The sequence below is a fragment of the Pipra filicauda genome, unplaced genomic scaffold (assembly GCF_003945595.2).
Source record: "Pipra filicauda isolate LSUMZ 115617 unplaced genomic scaffold, ASM394559v2 scaffold97_size2427393_pilon, whole genome shotgun sequence".
NCBI classification, from domain to species: domain Eukaryota; kingdom Metazoa; phylum Chordata; class Aves; order Passeriformes; family Pipridae; genus Pipra; species Pipra filicauda.
The window spans coordinates 898607-919733 of record NW_024105175.1 but is presented as its reverse complement, the minus strand read 5'-3'; the positions used below and the strand labels follow the sequence as shown (position 1 = coordinate 919733).

The following is a 21127-nucleotide window of genomic DNA, read 5'->3' as shown; positions in this document are numbered from 1 at the left end:
GTAATTTCTCTAAGCAAAAGAACATCAAATGGTACACAGCATCTACTGAAGTCAAATCTACTAATTCCCCATTAACTACAGCCCTCTCTGTAGTATTCTGCAAGAGGAGGACTGTTTGTTCTCAGTGCTTTCTAACATCTTTCAAATTGAAATCTGGCATGGCATATAGTGAGACAACCACCTTTAATCAAGTAAAGAACCACTAAATTGATATAAGTCTTCCCAATGCAATGTTTACAGCAAAAAACTTCTGCGAAAGGGTCAAATTACTTAATAAACCCCATAAATGATACCTTGAACATACAAAACAATATGGAGAAATTAACAGTAGGGGGGAAAAGGCACAATGAATCCCAGAAGCATTTGTTTGCCAGCAGGAAAATTCATAGCGAAGTCTAAACTAGAGAGAACTATACCATACCTCTGGACGACTGAGGAATATTTCATCAAACAGACTCCTAGATTCCCTAAACTGGGCGTGCTAAGCATGTAAAAACAGAAAAACATAAGACAAATGCAACTGAAAAGCATTAAGTAAAAGCCATTCATTGCAACATACAAACAAGTCATTTAACTGTTAGCAATACTTTTGTCCATTTAAACTGACCTTTCAAAACTGACCTTGATAATTTGAAAAGGAAAACCCAGGATAACTAATGCTATCACTACTGATGACACAAGGCTGGTACAATTTCTTTGATACAATGAGACATCTGGGAGCATTTGAAAGGAATACACAATCTCTTCCTGTAAGATAAGCTACACAAAGAACTATAAAAACAAGTGCTGAAACTTTCAGTAAAGGTTTAGATTGTTCATATTATATGAATATATTACCTGTGAATGCAGGGCCTATGATGAAGTATATAATATGATCACATTAAGGTTTTTTTAAAATCCTTACATGATTTGGGGGAAAAAATACAAAAGCTGTTTATTAAATGGCCCTTTCAAGCCATTTTCCTCTTTTTTGCTCAATGAGTAGATTTGTAACCTTCTTCACTGGACACTTTGGACTATACCATGAAAATTATCAGCTTCATGTATCACTCAAAGCAACAAAATAACATTTAAGTTTTTCCAACTGTTCACATTATTGCAGTAAAGAAGCAATATATCCTAGGTTTACAAGGAAGAAACCAGAGGAACAGAACACTGCAGAGCTCAGATTTGTAAGAGCATTAATTTCATAAGGTTGAAAATAAAAACTGAAAAATCTACATTATATCATTTGTGTATGTTTTGCAAAGTCAGTAATGTACAGGTCAGATACTGTCTGCAGCTGTCACTTGTGAAAGTGAGAAAACAAACTGTGCACTCCTGTTACATAGTTAAGTCACTTATCTGTTATTCCACAGGTATTCAGAGCTAAATCCTTCCCCTAAAGATGGCAAGCCACCACTCTAACTGTAACAAGACCCTTCTTTCTTATTCCAGCCATCTGTCAGTATAAGACAGTTTTATTATACAGTCTTAGTCCATTTCAGTGTAAGTCCAGAGTTATTAAATAAGGGAGGGATTTTCTGGCAGTATCACATGGTAAGGTAATTAAAATGGCAATAATTAAAACTGCACTTGCACATAATTTTAATGTTATCTACAAAACTGAAATTCAGTTTCAGCATTTCCTATTTTTTCCCCAAATCCCAACTTTGTGACCTTAATACTCTTTCTTTAATATAGCTTGTGTGTGTGGGCATGCACTTGCTTAAAAAAAAAAAAAAAAAAAAAAGAAAAGGAGCTCTTCAGCAGCCAGCAAGAATGTGACTTTCAGATACACTGTGTAGACTAAACTACTGATACTAACTTAGTAATGTCATTAGTCTAGAACTTTTTACTCAGTTTCTAGTTTGGGGGAATGATAGTGTGTTCTTACTGATTTTTCATAAGCAAGTGAAATTCTTGTGGTGTCAGCATGCAGTTCTTGAATGTCAAGTTCTACTGTATGTTCTAGCAAGGCAGACTGTGTAAAAGTTTACTTCCAACTCCATCACCGTATCCAACTCTCCTAGAGCCTCTTAACTCTAGACTTCTTTTCTCTCCCTACTCCTCTTTTCTCACACACCAGCTTCAGTTCCTTTCCCAGTACCACATTTTAGCCCCACTCAGTCCTTTTCTCCCCCAATCCCAGTTTATCCTTTTCCCTTCTGTTTCTCATTTAAATCTCTGTACTCTGTCCATACCGCTGCTCTCCATTCATCCTTGCCTCTTCTTATTTTACTTAGACCCATCCTCTCTGATCCCTGCCTGTGTCCACTTTGAGCCAGTTACCTCCTTACTAAACTAAAACCAATTTCCCACAGCACATTAGTTTCAGAGGGTTGGTCAGCTATTGTCCTTCTATTCACCTACCATTGATGACAACTGAATCAAGTGGTTTTCCCCTTCACTTCTAACTGAAGGGTAAGAATAATAAAACTACTTCAGAGCACACCAGAAATTGCTATTTCTCAGTTCCAATGTTTTCACCAAAAACAGTCAAAGCAGCCATAAGGTGTATCTACTTTTAGTTATGTAATCCCACTCTGACACAAAATATTTGAGAATGCTCTCTGGGAACAGCACATCTGAAGTCCCATCGCCTTCAGAGCTATGAGCAGCCTCAACTTTTTCATGCAAGACAATCTCCACACATTCACCAAATTTGAAGCCATATGTATCAACTGAGGAAACTCAGTTTTCAAAAATTTTTTGTTTGACCAAAACCAGGCAGACTGTCTGAAGAAGGGTAAAAGATGTTTCTGTCACACTGACCTGAACTTTTAAGAAAGAGTTCTCCAAAGTAAAAATAAAAAAAGCTTAAAATTACAAGATAAAAAAAACATTTTTTGTATTTTTTTTTTTTTGCTTAGCTTTATTCTTGAAATTGGCTGAACCCCAGGCTGAGTTGTCAAGAAAGATTCCTTGTATGTCTGAAATTTGTGTTTCATAGGATTCTAGACATATGAAGTTAAAAGCAACAAGAATCTTGCGAGAGCTGCACATCCTGTCTGCCGCACCACAGGTACTCTAGAAATTAGGTGTGGGTTGCTAATGTTCCAAGTTTGTAACTTCAGATTGAGGGTTTCACTCAGACCAGTATTTCACCAAATATTTTACTTATGTGATGAACAGTAAGGACAGACTACATAGCAGTTAAAACGTTACAGCTGGAGATCATCAGCTCACCGCCGAAACGTGGCAAGCAGCCATTCAGATCTCCCTGGTTCCCTATCGCATTTAGTAAAACAGATTTGTGGGACACCTTCGCTGACCATGTTGCACAAATCCACTTTTAGCTTTAGCTGTGCATACCTTGAAGTGAGTGAGTGTTGTGCACTGAGTAGTGTGCTGCAGTCAAGAAAGGAACAGCCTCCTGCTGGGTGAGCAGAGGGTTTTTTCCAGTCACGAGCACTCTGTAGCCAGTAAGATTTTAAATATATATCAAATGTAATCACATTCAATCTCAAGGAGATTTTTAGTGAAAGCACTAGAAGCCTTATTTGGGTATCATATATTATGGTCAATACTACCAAGCAGCACAATTTCCACATTTCAAATCTTAAGAGAAAAGAAGAAATTTGCTTACAAAACTAACACCTATTACTAATTGCAGATATCAGTTTTCTGTGTTGAAGATTGTACTCTAAATAAGGTTAATTCTTTCAAAACTATAAACACCAAATATATGCCTATTACTTAATTTACTGTTTACGATAACTCATGGTGTACGGTTTTTTTGTTTGTTTTAAGAACTTGGAGCATTTCTTTGAACTTGCATGGAACAAACAACAGGGACCTTTCCTTTTAAAAAAGGTCTACATCATTTAGGGTCTTGCCCCTTCCACACTGTTGGAATTCGCCCTTCCTCTCTAAAGGTCTTTGGTCATTTTTTTTACCATACAAAACACTAAATGTCAGCAATAACTCTATAAAGTAACATTAGTAGTGGATACCTAATTAAAAGTTGACAAATTACTGGATAAACTATTAAAACAGGGCAAAATTTGGCTTTTAAAATTGTTTGGACAACAGCTACATCTCAGAAGAGGGTGAATATGATATGCTTTTCACAGTACTTACACTGTCTATACAAAACCTAAGCATCCAAAATATTTAAGTCATCAGCCTGCTGTTATTTTAGTAATAGATCATAATATGGGCTCAATTGTTATAAATAATTAACTAGCTTAACATGTTTCACAAAACTGAAATAAAGCAGAACTATATCACTTACTCGTTGGGCAACTTCTGCTGCAGCAGCTGCCATTGCTGCAGCTTTGGCCTTCTCTGCTTCATCGTAAGTAGGAAGAGAGGTAGCTACACTGTATGGAGGTGGTACAGGATAAAATTCATTTTGTGTTTCTGTTCAAAATAAAGAAGTTATGTAGTTATGTATTCTTAAACCAGAAGGATGTCAAGAATATTAACTTTTACATGCACATTCACCCTTGAAGTCTTTTTTTTTTTACAGAGACTGAAATTCATGATATTTGCATTTCAAATCAGTTCGGGGTTTTTTAAATACTTTTATAAAAAGTAATGCAGCTTGATGGTACTTTTAGCTACTACTCAAGACAGAAACTTTAACATAGATGCTGGCAAAAAATTTATGAACAAAAATCATACTATGTCAGTTATATCCCTGGGCATTCCAACTAAAGGCTTTTTATCAAATCATACAAAAGACATGCACACAAACATCCTAAAAAAAGGAGCCTTTAAATATCAATATCAATGTTACTTCAGTCTAGTAAAAATCACGCTGTATTCTCATCAGTGTGGCCTTGTTGCTAATTCCAGTTGCTCTGTGAAAATCAGTTTTTCCAATTTCAACACATTCTTTTAAAAATGTTCCTTCCATCAAAATGGACCACAGACTTCATTCTTCTATGTTGCAAGAGTAAAATATCATCACATAGAATTATTTACAATATTAATTAAAAACTACTCAAAATACACCTTGATCTTCCTCCTACAGCCAGCAGTAGCTTGTAACAAGATTGCTTAGGAGGTAAAGATTTGTCAGCACAGGTCACATGGTCAACAGATTTGTCAGCACAGCAACACAAGGATGTTATATATAGGGATAATTCCGCACAGCTATGTATTATATTTGCAAATACTGTCTCAAAGGACAGGGGCAGGAAACTGCTCTTTTAACCAACACTAAAAACATTAGGTTGGCTATTAATTCTAAAATATTTATTTGGCACTTGGGAGACACAAATCCATGCAACTTTACTTAAACAGGAACTCCGATGTTGCCTGTTTTTAAGTCTCCCATATCCCAAAGAAAAGTGACAATCTCATTGAGAAAGGGAGCAGTGAACAAATGGATAAAGAGACTCCTGTTACTCATTTTTCATGAGAAGTTTTATCAAGAGCCTGTAAACAAAAATTAACCTTTTCACGGCAATATTTTCACGGAACAATGTTACATTCTTAGAAGTTTGAGGGGTTTGTTTATAAAGAGGCAATGAAAAGTGCTAATGAGGTCTAATAATGGAGCACTACTCAAAGATGTAGATTAAATGTGGAACAGAACTAGAGCAGACTTAAATAAAACCTATTATACTAATTAATGAATATCCATTAGTCTAGCAATTTAGAACAATCAGTGTAATTTAGAAGTGTGCTTCTTCTGAATAACCCACAGGACTGTACATGAAAGGATATCTTTTTACTGTGACTGTGTGCTTAGGAAAAAAAACATGCCACAGTATCGTACCAGTTTGAACCAAGTACTGATTCATACACGCCCCTCCCTGACAAGCTGTTATATGAGAAAAATACCTGAAGCTGCAGCTGCTTCCACAGCTATGCTACAGTAAGGTGGAGGGGAAGTATCTGCTTCAGATAAGGCTGCTGTCTGGGGAGTCTGCGTAGTCTCTGTAGACGTCGAGGGCTGCTCAGCTGCTGAAGGTTCTGGTGGGTCATCCTCATTGTGAAGCTTAGAAGAAAAACAAAAATTTCAGAATTTCAGAGGCATTCAGGGAATACTTTCCATGACAACCTAATACATGCAGAAGCATGTTCAAAGAGAGAAGATTACTCTCATCAACAAAACAAAAAATATTTACAAACCAGCATGTGACTACTTCAAGTAGTCCAGCTAAATTCTTTTAAGCAAACAGCTAAAGATAGTCTTAACTGCCTTGCTTTATTTTTCCCCCCAGAAACGTATTTCTTCTCATCAGAGATGTTCAGAGAGTCTTAAAAATCTAGAGTTTTTCAATGTTTACTATAATGGAAAATACTATTATATGACTATTTTAACACCATTACATTTTTGTTCCTAAATACATTCATAAAATGTCTTAGCCCATTTTAAAACAAAATAGGTGAGAAATATTATCATTTATTGTACTGATCTAGAAGAAATAAAAATTTAAGACACATTTCTAGTTCTGTAACTGGGATTTTCATTCTCTTACAACTTGTCAAAGAGCTCCTCCATGCAAATTCTAAGACTTTCCAAAACATTCTGCTTTTCTTTACACCCTGGAAACAATCTTTTCCCTATAAAACTTTAAGCTGCTGGTTGGTTGGTTTGTTTTATTAAGATGAAGTTTTATAAGGACATGCCCAGTTAAGCATATACAGAAATAAAAATTTGGATAAGCAAGAATGTTGATTAAAACTGTGGAATTCAGATCCAGTAACTAATATCTTTTCTTAGAGAAGGCCTTTTTGATTGTTTTAGCTATCTTGATAGTGCTTAGAATATGAATCAAACTTTTAAAAAGAAAGTGTTAGAATTAAACAAAAAAAATGCTAGTTCCTGGTAGTGCAAACTACAAGATAAGATACACAGAAGTCAACAACTGAAGGGCCACATGTAAAACCCAGACCAGAAGATAAGTTGAACAAATCTAAAAGCAGAATTCTGTAGCTTCAAATTGGTGGTTTCTATGAATACCCGACAGAAAAATACCATTTCAATAACAAAAATATTAAGACTATAACTACATTAATTTCCTATTAGGCAAAGTGCAATCAGATTATTGGAAAAAGCACATTATGAGAAGAAAGAATGCTAAATTTCTTGTTAAGTAGTGTAACATTCACACCAAAATTCTTTCAACATGTAGATTGTATCAAAGTTCACAGAATGGTTGAGGCTGAAAGGGATCACTGAGGCCATCTAGCTCTATGAGGCCTCTCAGGCCCCCCCCTGCTCAATGAGAGACACCTACAGCTGGTTGTGCAGGACCACATTCAGATGATGTTGAGTACCTCCACAAGCTCTCTGGAAAGCTTGTTCCAGTGCTCAGTTACCCTCTCTTTATTAAAAATACGGAGGGGGGAAAAAAAAAAAAAAAGAAAAAAGTTTCCTAATGTTCAGAGGTCATCTTCAATGGAACTGACAGGAGGTTTTGAGGGTTTCTAGGTGCTGAGCAATCAGGTCATTTAACGGCTAATCAGTGATCCAAAAGTAGCAGTAATCAGAGAAATATGAATAGCCACTTAGAGCAGTTAAAGCCAAAGAAAACAAAAGTACTTCAAAATAACTAAAATATATTTAGTGATAGAGAAAACAAGTGAGAATACAAATCACTCGACTCTAAAAAGGTCAAACGGGTCAGAAGAACAACCTGAGAACTACAAATGTTATGATTCTAAATTCAGTACAATCATTCACAAAAAAATCTAATATTGCAATGGACAAATAAAAAAACCCCTCATTCTTAAATAAAACTGTCATTTTATTAGAAAAGATACAAATAAACAGACATTACTGGCACAGTTTTTTACACTGATGCTGTTACACTGACACTCATATGGGATATGTGTGTAGTTCTGACTACCCCCCAACAACAACCTGGTCTACAGGCAGGAGAAGCAGCAGAGCCAAGTTAACTGACATCTGTCTGTTACCTCCATTCTTCCCCTCCTGTCACCTTCCACTTCAATCCCTGCAACTTTTTCTCCCTACCAAGCCACAGTATGTACTGTCACTATTCTGGAGACATAGAGATCCTCTAGCATTTCATTGGTCAAAAAGCATATTACTGCTTAAAAAAAAAAAACAAACACTTTGCCATTACAAGAACTGTAATTTCGTGTCTTCTGCGTGCTTTCTTGAAAATTACTTTTCTCCATATTATCTCTACTATAGTAAAAGTGGAGTAATTTAGGAACTGATGAAGTTAATGTGAGGATCGGACAAGAATATGCACATGAGACTTCTTGTTTTCAAAGAGAAAGTCAACAAGTCATTCACTTGTTATAGCAACTGCAGTTTGGAAATGGAAAAAATCCATCCTAAGGGCTCCATACAAAAGAGTCTCATTATGGCCTTTAGTGGATTCAAAAAGTCTTTATTTTGCAAGACATATTCAGAAACCAAGTATTTATCTTTATCCTCTCTTCTATTATACAGGCCTCTGAGAAATTCTGAAAGGAATCGAGGTTATCATAATGCAGTAATTTAACAAAAAATCCTGACTCCTTTAAAAAAAAAAAAAAAAAAATCACAAGAACTGGATTAAGTAGCTTGAGAGATCACAGCTACAATAATAAACACAAGTTGTTCCGTGAACAGAAACCAGTTTTTGTTAGTTCTCATTGTGTCCTGTCTCCTAGTTTCTCTTCAAGGCAGTAATTTCAGCTCTTCTCAGGGGACTAATTCGCTGAGGTAAGAAAGCAAAACAATGACAGAGTTCAAAAAGTGTTTGGATGATACTCTCAGGCACATGGTGTGACTCCAGGGGATGGTCCTGTGCAGAGCTAAGGCTTGGACTCAATGATCCTTGTGGTTCCCTTCCAACTCAGCATATTCGGTGATTCTGTAATAAAATCCCACAACTGCAGCAGAACTTGCCCCAGTAAACTGGAAATTTTTCCCAGGCCAGCAGGGTAGATAGCAGTGGTTTATATCATTTTGTCTTGTAGCAACTCTGCCTCATTTTCACAGGGCACTGATTCTCCTCTGTGGAGTCACCAGCTTGCTTGAAACCAGTAGGAATCTGTCTACCTTTGAGCTTCCCGTTTACATTTAATTTTGGCTTATACTGGCTGATAAATTTAGAAGTTATTTTTGGAGACAGGGGAAGAAGAGGCCTGACACTCCACACAGGTTTCATTGCCATAGAAACCAAGATAAAAACACCCAGAATGGAACAGAAAACATCTGTTTCAAGGCATTACTTAGGCTATGAACTTAAATGTCACCTGAAGAAGTATTTAACATGAAAAGTATACAAACAGTATCCAAGATTTTATTTTTCCAATAGTAAGACTATTTGTCTACTTTTTAAAGGACTAAGGAGAACTCACAGTTCATCATCCCAGTCCCTCCCAAGCCCCAACTGAGCCATTATTTGTTTCAAAGCAACACAACTGCTTTTGTCAAGATTATGGTCAAAACAATTGCCAAGACCTATTAAACCACAGACAAGTGTAAATTAGTACCTTCCCCTGATCCCCATCCTCCCATTTTAAAAGCAAGTCACACACAAATTTTTTTTTTCCTTCACATCATAGTCTGTACTTACAGTATCCAGCTGACTACATGGAGCTTTATTATTAAAAAAAAAAAAAGGAAGTACTTTGTTATTAGACATATTACTCTTAAACTGTTTATGCCAGTATTTCAATCCCTGCTTTTGCAGCCCTCAACCTACAGAACATTACAGGCTCATATTCTCAAGATGTCCTATGTAAGGACATGTAAAATTCAAAGTTCAATTGAGGAGCAATGGCTATTCTGCCACCAATGACTCAATCTTATGGTAACTACTAAAGGGGGTACAGTAACATAATAATTACCTTCATATGATTTTTTTATCATACACAATCTTCAGTTTTCTTCCTAGCAAAAGGTCTACAAAACAGTGATTCGCTACTTCATTTCAGAAGAAGTTAAAATCAATGCCAGACCTTTCAGCACCAAAATACTGTGTAAAATACAGATACCTTTCTTTTCTAACTACTTTAACAGTAATAATTTCTTTAAAAAAGAAATTATTCTTCTACAATTTACACAATTATTCATTCTAATACTTCCTTCTAATTGATTTCCTTAAGCCTGTTATTTTGTTTGTGTAATTATTTCCAAAGGAATCATATGCACTGTCTGAAATCAGCTGACGGCCTACAAAGAAACATGACTCTGAGACAGTGCTTAGTACAGAAGCTTTTACTGAGGTGACTGATGCACATACTTTAACCATTTAGGCTTATCAAAATAAAAACTTAAACTGGAAGACCTCATTCTCTACTTAAAACTTTTCCTTTACCTGCAGATAGTAACTTTGTTTCACCCACAAAACTCTGTTTTCCTAGAAAAACAAAGTTTGCTTCATTTCTGATGAACTGACTGTACTAGAGTGGCAATACAAGCAAGCTATTAAATTATGTCATTTTAAAAAAATCATGGGAAAAGGATATCTTCTATCATGTCTACCATACATACATCAGATTAGAACAATGCTTTCTGATAAGCATATTGAAGTAGCACACTAATCTAGTCATAGCCTAACACACACACACCCCCACTCACAATTTTTGCTACCTAATTTTATGCACATTTCAAAAGCTGCTCTTTAATCCTTTCATAAAATATGACTTAGGGAAACCAGTATATTATAAAGTTATTGCAACATAATTAAGAGCATGATATACAGTTTTAAAATCCCTTTGTCATAAACATATGCTTTTTTCATGCTCTTTATATAATTTCTTTAGCGTAGCATAAAATTACGCATACAGCTTAAAAAAAAAAAAAACAAAAAAACAAAAAAACCCCACAACCCCCCAAACAACTAGCCAGCTTTCTTTTCCTGCTTCCTTTAACACCCTTATTACTAGTTAACCTTGTCAAAATGTGACTTTTAGATAAACTTCTGTGTAAATTTTAGCAGTGATAGTTCTGTATGGGGCACCATAGAGCTATACAGAACTCTCATTAGCAATCATAAATTACAAAGCACTTTTAACAAACCCTTCTACCTTTCAAATGATATTACATTTCTGAAGAAGCTTTGACTCTTCTAGTTTTGACTTCATGATGACCAGTTCATGGGTTCTTCCAAACTGCATTTTAACTAATATAATGCACAGAAATTCCATAATGCTGAACTTAATACTCTGCTTTAAGTAATGCTATGGAGACAACCAAGTACATCACACAAGTTCAACCTTTCTATGTACAGTCCATTGATACAGTTCCTTCACAAAAAGCAACACTCTTGGCAACAGAGGTTCATCATCTTCACTTTGCACAAGTCACTAGGGTTTTCCATTATCAATTTTTCAAATAATAACAAGAGACCAACCAAAAATATCCACTTATCGCAGTTTTTACTGTGGGAGAGAAAGGCATGGCAGACTCAAGACTGCCCGTGCAGTGCACAAAAAGAAGTCTGATGTTTCTGCATTAGATTCCTGACATCTTCCATACACAGGTATTTTTTCCACAGAAATCATACTGTTTTAAATACGAGAGGTGTAACCAACAGCAGGTTAAAAAAAAACATGCTATTTTCTTCATTAAGCTTAAAGAGACCTTCTCACCTCTCTGTTATACACCTGATGCTTTCATTTATTGAAAAATTCTTAGTCCTTTTACACCTGCCTACTGGTAGTGATTTGTAAGTTTAACTAAACTGCTCTCTACAAATGAGGCATGAAAGCATAGATCTCTTGCTACATAAAAATAATTTCACTGAAACAAATAGGCTGCAAATTAAATGCTTGTTTTGTAACCACATATTGCATTTTTCAGCTTTACTAGTCTAAAAATAGATTAATTTCTCTGTAAATAGCAAAATCTTAATCTTGGGATTTTCAAGACAAAACAAAAAAAGATCCTGAAATAAATTTTAATTCTGAACCTGTTATAAAAATACTTCATGTTGAAAATAGATTTGACCTCTGTCTATTCACCTCTCGTTTCTGAATGCCACCTAATCGACTATTACTTTATTTTTAGAAAAACTGTAACACTTATACTGTCAAACCAGAAACACCATCCACAGAATCATAGAATGGTTTGGGTTGGAAAGGAGCTTACAGATCATCTAGTTCCAAGCCCCCTGCCTTAGGGAGTTGCTCCAGGTTGCTCCAAGCCCCATCCAGCCTGGCCTTAAACACTCCTAGGGATGGGGCATCCACAACTTCTCTGGGCAGCCTGTTCCAGTGCCTCACACACCTCACAGAAAAAAATTTCTTCCTAATATCCAAACAAAACCTACCCTCCTTCAATTTAAAGTCATTCCCCTTGTTCTATCACTACACACCCTTGTAAAACATCCCTCTCCAGCATTCTTGTAGAGCTCCTTTAGGCACTGAAAGGTTCCTCTAAGGTGTCCCCAGAACCTTCTCTTCTCCAGGCTGCAAACCCCCAACTGTCCAGCTTTTCCTCAAAGGAGAGGTACTTCATCCCTCTAATCATCTTGGTGGCTTTCCTCTGGAGCCACTCGAACAGGTCAGTGTCCTTCCTGTGCTGGAGACTCCAGAGCTAGATGCAGTGCTCCAGGTAGGATGTCACCAGAGCAGAGTAGAGGGGCAGAATCACCTCCTTGCCCTGGTGGCCACTCTGTTTTTGTCGCAGTCCAGGACATGATTGGCTTTCCAGGCTGCAAGTGCACATTGCCGGACCATGTCCAGCCTCTCTTCCACCAGGAATCCCAAGTCCTTCTCATCAGGGCTGCTCTCGATCCATTCTCTGCCCAGACTGTGTTTGTGCTTGACATTGCCCCAGCCCAGGTACAGGACCTTACACAATTGGCCTTGTTGAAATTCATGTTTGCACACAACCACTTCTCAAGCTTGACAAGGTCCTTCTGGATGGCATCCCTCCCCTCCAGCTTGTCAACTGCACCGCACAGCTTGGTGTAACTAGCAAGCTTGCTGAGGGCAAGTGCTAAGATCAATCAGCTCTAATTCAGGTAGCCACTGAATTTCAGTAGTCACTGAAAAAAATCAAAACTAAAACCAATAATCTGTAATTACACTTAGCAAATAATCTGAAGAGCAGAAGAGATAAATCCTGCCACAAAAAAAAGGTTTCATTTTCCTTTTTAGTTGGAAAAAAAAACATATCCACATCAGCCTTTGAAAGAAATATTTACAATTTTCTAGAATCCAAGAATTCTTGAGAAAATAAGCCCAACAAACCACATTGTATTCTAACTTACTAGCTTCCTCTTCACTATCAGTTTTTTATCCTTTACCAATACGGTAATTTACATCATGCCCTTTTTTTTAAATGCCTGTTTTAACACCAACCTACCACAAACCTGTGTAGTCCAGCTTGTAGGAAGGCAACTATTTGTAGTTCAGTACCAAATGCACACTCTCCTGAAATATAGACCTGGCCACAGCCACAACACTCCAGACAAACAGCAACCTCTAAAGACTAGCGATCCCTCAGATTAACAAATACTGAAGTACTAAGCAATTAAGCTCATAAGGCACTTCAGTATATTCCAGTACAACTTTCAGTTACTTTTTGCTTTTATGTATTTAAAACCAAGTGACCAAATTTGATTAGAATCTCTGGCTGCACAGAACAGATGCAGATCCTATTTTTTTTCCTCAACTTCCCCTGACTTGGCAAGCATCAACTATCACACACCTGGATCTAGCAATGTCCCTTCATGATAATGGAGTGGATTGGTTTGAGTTGTTTTGTTGGGTTTTTTTGTTTGTTTGTTTTTTTTTCAGAGGCATCTCTGCAGACAGTTTTCAACAAGAGTTAATACGTCAGAAGGTCAAAGGTGTAAAATCTGCACTAGAACCAGGAAAGAACAGAAATCCATTGATGCCCTTCCACAGCTGTGTAGAAATACCAAGTGTGTCCGCTAAATAAGGATTAGGTACCATGGAAACCCACAACCTCTGGAGGCAAACTCTGACTGAAAAGAATCCAGAGAGATTTATACTAAATGTTGGTGAAAAATAAGTTGCGAGAGAATTGCTTTTCTACCAGAATGAATCTCCTTGTATAAAAATAAAGTATTCTGTAGCAAGTGAAAGTGTTTTACATGCACAAGTGGGTTAAATTATTTTAGTCAGATCTCTTTAACAAGGAATCTTTAGTCTATTGGATTTCCCAAGGTTTTTTCAGAAGAAGCTTATAAGTCTCATTAAAAACAAAACGAAGAACAATGATTATCAACACTTTGTGAAGGAAAAAATAAAAACATCATAATGTGTGTCGACAGATGTGTCTCTCTGTCTCTTTATCCCAATGGCTATGTTATATATAGCATTTTACTTGTTCATTTTTTGTGAATTACGATCCAGATTGAAACAATTAATTATACATTTAGCAGCACAGCATGCACATTTGCATTCATTCCCTATGGTTTCTATTCCTTCCAATCCCCCATATTATTGGTAAAAATGGAGCTCTTAGTAAAATGAATATGAGAACTCTTTTAGAAAAGTAAATATTCTAAGACTAATGCCACTAGAAGTGCGGTCTTATTCTTTAAATATACCCATTTCTCTCCATTTTTTTTTAGGTGTCTTCTCTAAATATAATGGCCACTCTTCGCGAGCGAAGATTTGGGAAAGGTCATTAACCCTTCCAGCCTGCGCAGTGGATTTTTAGGTGAGACACAGCGTGCGCTGAACTGAGCCCACCCTTTAGTCCTGAGGTTCATCTGCCGGGGCCGAGCAAAGCTTGGACAGTGGCAGTGAGGTCCCCAGGATGTAGGTTTGTTTAGAGTGACCTTCTCTTAGGTGGATTGCCTTCCACGGCTAACGAGCTCCACCTGCCCAGGGGGCCGGGAATCGAACCCAGGTCGCAGCGGTGAGAGTCAGACACTCTAACCACTAGACCACCAGAGGCCCCAGGTGTCTTCTCTACTGAAGAATTATTCAGCAATACTTCTTAGTACTGGAATTTTTGTATGATCCAAACAGGCATATGCTTCATATTGATTGTAAAATTATAAACTGGGCATCGTTTCCTAGAGTTTTTCCAATTGCATAGTTATAGGAATGGATAATGAAATTTGTCAACAAAACACTGGTGTCTCTAAATACTAATAAAGACTATGGCTGGGCCTAACATTTTCAGATCTTCACTCATAAGTATAAAAAAATTCTAGAAAGAAGTTGTTAAAAGCTTACTCTAAAGCTTGTACACAATGAGGTATTGCAACTCTGATCTACTCTACAAGTTACTAAAGACATTACCACCCATCATGTAGCCTTCTTTTTGTTTACAGAACTGAAACCAGTTCCTCAAGTTGTTCTCAAGTCATTGTTTGACCAAGTATAACATGAGGCTCTCCTCCTTGAACGCTTTCTAGATAGAAGTAAGAAACCCACTAAAAAACAGAAGCATATTACTGAGACCAGCAGTCAAAGGAAGTGTTTTGTCTCCAACACAATCATCAAGAGATAGATGAACAGCACATGAGCCTTAGTCACTTATTTGCCATCTATTTTCTTCAGACTCTCCACCATTCACAGCAGTTATATTACAGCTGGAAAAGTGTGCATCTCTGCCAATGCCATTTGCATCTGGTATGGATTTGACACATGTGAATTTGTTTTCCTGAATCTGATAGTATTATCTACCTCTAAAATCTTATGTATTAACAAACTGTATATGTTCACTTCTCCTTGCGTAATTTCTAAATCAAACCTCAGTGAGTACTTTCCAGTTTTACAATTGCACACTTTGGTGAATATAAGTTCCACAACTGCTCTATCCAGTGCCTTGGTGACTCTACAAGCATTGATCACTTCCAACTCCCACCACCCATTTCAGACATCCCTTTTAAGAAGTCTGCTTCCCTTTATCTTCTGTACCTCCTCTAGGCTCCTTTTATGAGAGGCCAAAACTGCATACAGTACTCAACATGTGGGCAGGTCCCATGTCTCATACAATGCTTCCTGTTCATTCTCACTATCTTCCCTAATGATGGACAATGTTTCATCAGGATTTGTTGGCAGCTGCCACTAACCAACAGCTTCAGCAAGCCACCAGTGACAGAACTGCAAGTCAAAAGGTCATGTCTTTACTTACCAGAAGCTTTATGAAACCAGTACAGAAAGTAGATCCCAGTCACTCTGAAGTCACACAGAACATATACAACATATAAACTGTAAAAGTAGAGGGAACAGGAAGGCCTGTAAAATTAAGAAATGGGACAGGGCTGTCACCAAGAGTCAATTCAGTATTCAACAGTTAGTTCCAGCTTCCATTTTAGCCTACATTCATTTCAGCTGCAAAATTCAATATTTGAATTATTCTAAATATATTATGCATACTTCACTTAAGGTAGAGTGGGAAAGCTCAAGTACAAAGACAATGCAGGAAGATGCTAAAAATGATAAATGTACAAGGGAGTAACAAAGATAAAGAGCAGTTTCTTCCTGAAGAAGTATCATGGAAACTGAACTGCAGAAGCAGCACACAGTTTCACCTTAAGGCCTTGATTTGAGAGAACTAGAAAAAAAGGACTCAAGTTTGTGTCTCCTGTACCATACATAAGTGCTCCTGAAAGTTCTTCAGAAAAACTACAAAAAATTTCAAAAGCCAAAATAAAGCCAATCAAGCAGAACAATTTCCTACTCAACAATACACAGTAGCCCAAAATGAAATCAATAATTTAATAAAATATAATTCAGAGGATATTATTAATCAATAAGAGCAAGCTTTATTCTTATTAGTGGGTCAATCGCACTTGACTTTTTCAGCATAACTCATTTTCTTAATAACTGGAAATGGAGTACCTGAGGTCCTTGATTTACTGAAATAATACAGACAAATTTCAACAGCTTAAAAAACCACACACATACACAACACCAGCTAAACACACTTATTGTGTATTGCAAGAACAGACTCTTCTGAAAAGATTCTCTTTTTGATTTGCAATCTTCTTTCCCTTCCATCCATTGTGAGACTCACAGTTTTAATAAAGTTAAATAGCAATGACAAACACAACTCACAAACACCAATAAACATTAAATGCCCCTTCTTTAAAGAAAGCATGCTTATGCGTAATCAGGTAGTATGGAGCTTTTTCAACCCTGTTATTAAAGAGTGCTGACTCATCATTTTAAAGCAATCCTACAAAATATGTGGTCAAAAGGACCATTCTCTGGACCTCTCAATTGCCAGATAGATGATGCACACATTTGAAAACAGGCACTTTCCAGCAGATTGTTTGATTATAAGGCAGCTAAACAAAGCCAGAATAAAAATAAAAAAGCAGCAGTCCAGGAAGTTCACCTCTCTGGAAGACAGCAGAACATGACCAAATCAGTGCTATCACTAAATCATAGGAAGCATTTTAAGGAGGGAAAAAAAAAAAGCAGTAGAGATTGAGGCACACAAGAAAGGAACATATACCACAATGCTCAATATCAGCTGTGGCCCAGCACTGCAGCGTGGCCAGCTCAGTTGTTTGAATTATGCACACAGAGTTTGGAACAGGTTTTAAAGAGTAAAGAACAAATCTTTTTCCTAACCATTTATTTCATGCATTTGATGCAAGCCAATTTTGTAACCACAACTCTGAAGATTTCAATTAAGAGCGTTAATGTTTCAAAAATATCTTAAGGACTTTTTCTATTAAATTTCAGAATATGACAATCAATTCAAAGTACCATGATGAAAATAGACAACTGGCCTCAGTATCACCCAAAACACCCCAATTGTTTCATGCTTTACCAAAGGCACCACCCATACCTCAAAGATAAGTGTTAATTACACTAACCATCACAAAACCAATGTTTAACCACGAGCTCCTGCTCCTTTAAAGAACCCTGAACTTATTTCCAGCAATGAGGAGATAAGACCATGCTTACAGTAGCAGTTGTCAATCATAATCTTTCCTCAAGGCTGTTCTACATAACCCTTTCACATTAATCCAGGAAAAGCAAAAGCACATTCAATAGCTCTAGCTACATATACATCTACCAAGGACATGATTCTGACCTCTCCTACATCAACAATCAGTGAACACTAAGAGGATTATTGTCGAAAGGTAAAATACTGTTCAAAGCTAAAATTGACAAACTATGTTTGTGAATATGTTAAGTTACCACACAATAGTGGGGAGACCAAATTTTTTCTTCTTTTTTTTTTTTTTTTACAGAAAATCCATGGTTTACAAGAAGGAATATAACAAATCTCTGCCAAGCACCTAGTAACTCTAAGAAAAATAGGTTTACAAACAAAAATAAAGTCACATACAGCTTATTGACCAGATTTTATTTTGTCTACACCACTCAAAGTTTGGAGGACTTTTTTGTAAATTGTTCTGTCCATTCCAAACATAGCTGGATGCACAGCCAGGGCTGAGGCTGGGGGGGATGACTCAATATCTAATGTTTTCGCTATAGAGTTACTGAGGAGTAAGTTAGACTATCTCAGTTTTAAGCTTATCTTAGCCTATAACAATGGAAATGATGCTTAGGTGGAATAAACAGCTAAATGTTAAAATGGAAATATATTTTCCACTTCCACTGTAAATCTCAGACTTTGACGTGCTCTGAGTGCAGGCTGTGCAAGCCTGACATGACTTTAACACAAACAGAAAAAGTTAGACATTTTCATTAAACACAGCTGGTGAAAGGGGTGCTCGTTTTACTAAAGTCAGCTAGTTGCAACAGTACTTGCCCAGGAAGTGGGAGATCTAAGCCTGAGGCAGCTCAAACCCATAGTCTTGGCTGTGCAGTAGTTCACTTTCAGCAGGAAAAGCGGGCAGTGCCTCTCCAACCTAACCAATTTTTTATTCTTTTTTTACTCATAATCTCAGGATTACTTTTCTTCTTTTTTTGAAAATGGCTTGCCTGAATTGAGTGTACTGGTATACACCGATTTGGTCATTCCCCTTTCCAAAGTAGCTGATGCACTTGAAATTTAGGAGGAGGTTCAAGGCTACAAAACTTAACACAATACTCAAATCTATAACTGTAAATTGAGCACTGAGATCTCACAAAGTTAGGTGCAATGACATTACCGGTTGCCACATCTTCCTTGTTTTGTCAACACTGTCATGGGGCAGAAAGCTAATTCTAGCCTTATTTTGAAACTTTTTCTCAAAAGTAACTCATTTTCCCCACCTAGAAGACTGCTACTAACATTTCATATTAGAGTAGTGCTTGATTTCTGGGATTATCGTGATGCTGTTCCTACCACATTTTTCACATATGAACAACTTGAGAGCGGGCTTACAGTTTCTCCTTTTTAAACTAGCATGAAAAGAATATCTAGCTTGGCCACAACACAGCTGAGAGGTTCTTCTGCTAAGAACCCTGCTATTTGAAGCCGTTTTATTCATGTTACTGAACTTTCCTAATAGGACTGAAGACTTATAAGATATGGCATGCATGCCACAGCATGAAGCTACCCTTTTACATTACCTGAATTCACATAACTGCACAGATCAGGTACCTCTTTCTTTGGGCTTTATGCATCTTTCAAGAATCTCAAAATCCCAGTTTCACAAGATAGGCTTAGCCACACCAACAGCTTAGTACTACCACAAAGGCCACTCCTGTACCTAACCTTTCCTCCTGCACTACCCTTGCACAGATTCAGCCTTAGGTTTTGGCCTACCAGTACCTCTGGAGAAAAACCCAAACGGAGTAACCCAGGTGTGTTTTGCTGGTTCTATGTACTCTTTTATTTTTTCTGTTGTTGTTGAGTATGGTAAAACTGGTATTCTCTATAACTAAATCAATTTGTGTGCAACATAGCTTATGTCCTTGTGTGCTCACACCAAAAAAAAAAAGGAAACTGCCCACATCCCACAACCAATGCCCATATAAAAAACCAGAAAGCTATTGTAACCACTGATATTCCTGATGTACCAGTAAGCCAGTGTTATTCCCATGAATCAGCTGCAGAGCTGGATGTTTCATGTGAGCCCTTCAAAAGAAATTCAAAAATCAGTGATGGTAACGCACAAAGTTAAACCACCCTGATTTAAATTAACAAACAAGAATAGAGAGAAAGGATTGTACCTGTCCAGTACAACAGAGATTTGAGGTTTATTTCCTCGTTTGTATAAAATGTATTAAAAACAACTAAAAAGTGAAAAAAATTTAAAATGTATTCCATTAAGTATTAACTGCATCACTACTGTATTTGCAAACATATCTCAACATTTATAATTTTTCTTCTTCGTCTGTAGCAGGATTCTTCATTAAAAAAACACATTAAAAAGTTGGTGAAAATATTAAAGGTATTCCTTCAAGAATAAAACTACTGTTTAACAGACAAATTTGTTACAGATAAAAGTGTTACAAAAATAAATTCAGAATTTAAAATGTCTATTCTTACATTCCAAAAAAGCAACTAAGCAGCATGGGCAAACCATTGTCTGAAAGCATCATTTACTTCATTACAGGAGATCCTCAGTTGCTTTTCTAAACTATTAAAAGTCTATGCTAGGTGTTTCATATGCAAGTTGTCAGTGCCACAAAAAATTGTATCTTCAATAACTAAGGCTCACTAAAAATATCAGTGCAACTGTCACAAGCAGGCTACAGTAACGTTTATCAGCTAATGCATCTTTACTCAGTATTTTTCAGTACTATAAACTTAGTCCCCTAGATGCAGTATTTTATCTACCAGTTGTATCATCTCATATCTGTGTAAAGCAACAGAATTTCCCTAACGTAAGCTAGCTTGATCTGTTCAGTAACACCCATGACGTAAGAGTTTTCCTAAGACAATAAATACTGTAGAAAATATGCAAGATATAAGCTAGTGGTCTTATATAAAAGGCATAGAATAAACTATATTTGTGAGTTTATTTGCCAATCACTATTAGGCTAAGTCCTCTGAAAAGAAAGGAAGGAGGAAGAGATTTTTCTTTGTTCACATTTCCTGTGTAGGTCGACTTTCATGAGAGCTACAAAGACAATTTGACTTTGATAAAGGTTTTTAACCAGATAACTTTGCGAGAGTAAAGTGTCCGCAACAATGGAGTTAACAGATACAGAAAATAAAACCTTATCTGAGTTTCTGTTTTGCTATAAAGTGTTTACAGTACAAATTTTCACCTCTTAACCCTGTCTCTAAAAAGCACACACAACTTACATTCATAGAAGATTAACACGCCTTTAAAAAAAAATAAAAAAAAAAATCACAATTTCTTTATCCCTGTACAGTGCTGTACAACAGCAGGCTGTCATCTCAGTCTTGCCTCACACATCACTTACA

General features: G+C 36.7%; 1 protein-coding gene across 2 annotated transcripts in view; it reads right to left on the bottom strand.

The window, feature by feature from the left end:
• NDFIP2 (Nedd4 family interacting protein 2) overlaps positions 1-21127 on the bottom strand; it is a 46018-nt gene that overhangs the window by 20900 nt on the left and 3991 nt on the right. Inside the window, exons 2-4 of one of the 2 annotated variants that reach the window (XM_027721123.2) lie at positions 5776-5932; positions 4217-4344; positions 422-481 (exon numbers count right to left, since the gene is read on the bottom strand). In XM_027721123.2, coding sequence (XP_027576924.1) covers positions 422-481; positions 4217-4344; positions 5776-5932 — 345 coding nt within the window. The remainder of the gene's footprint in view (positions 1-421; positions 482-4216; positions 4345-5775; positions 5933-21127) is intronic. The other variant, XM_027721125.2, reaches the window with a different exon arrangement.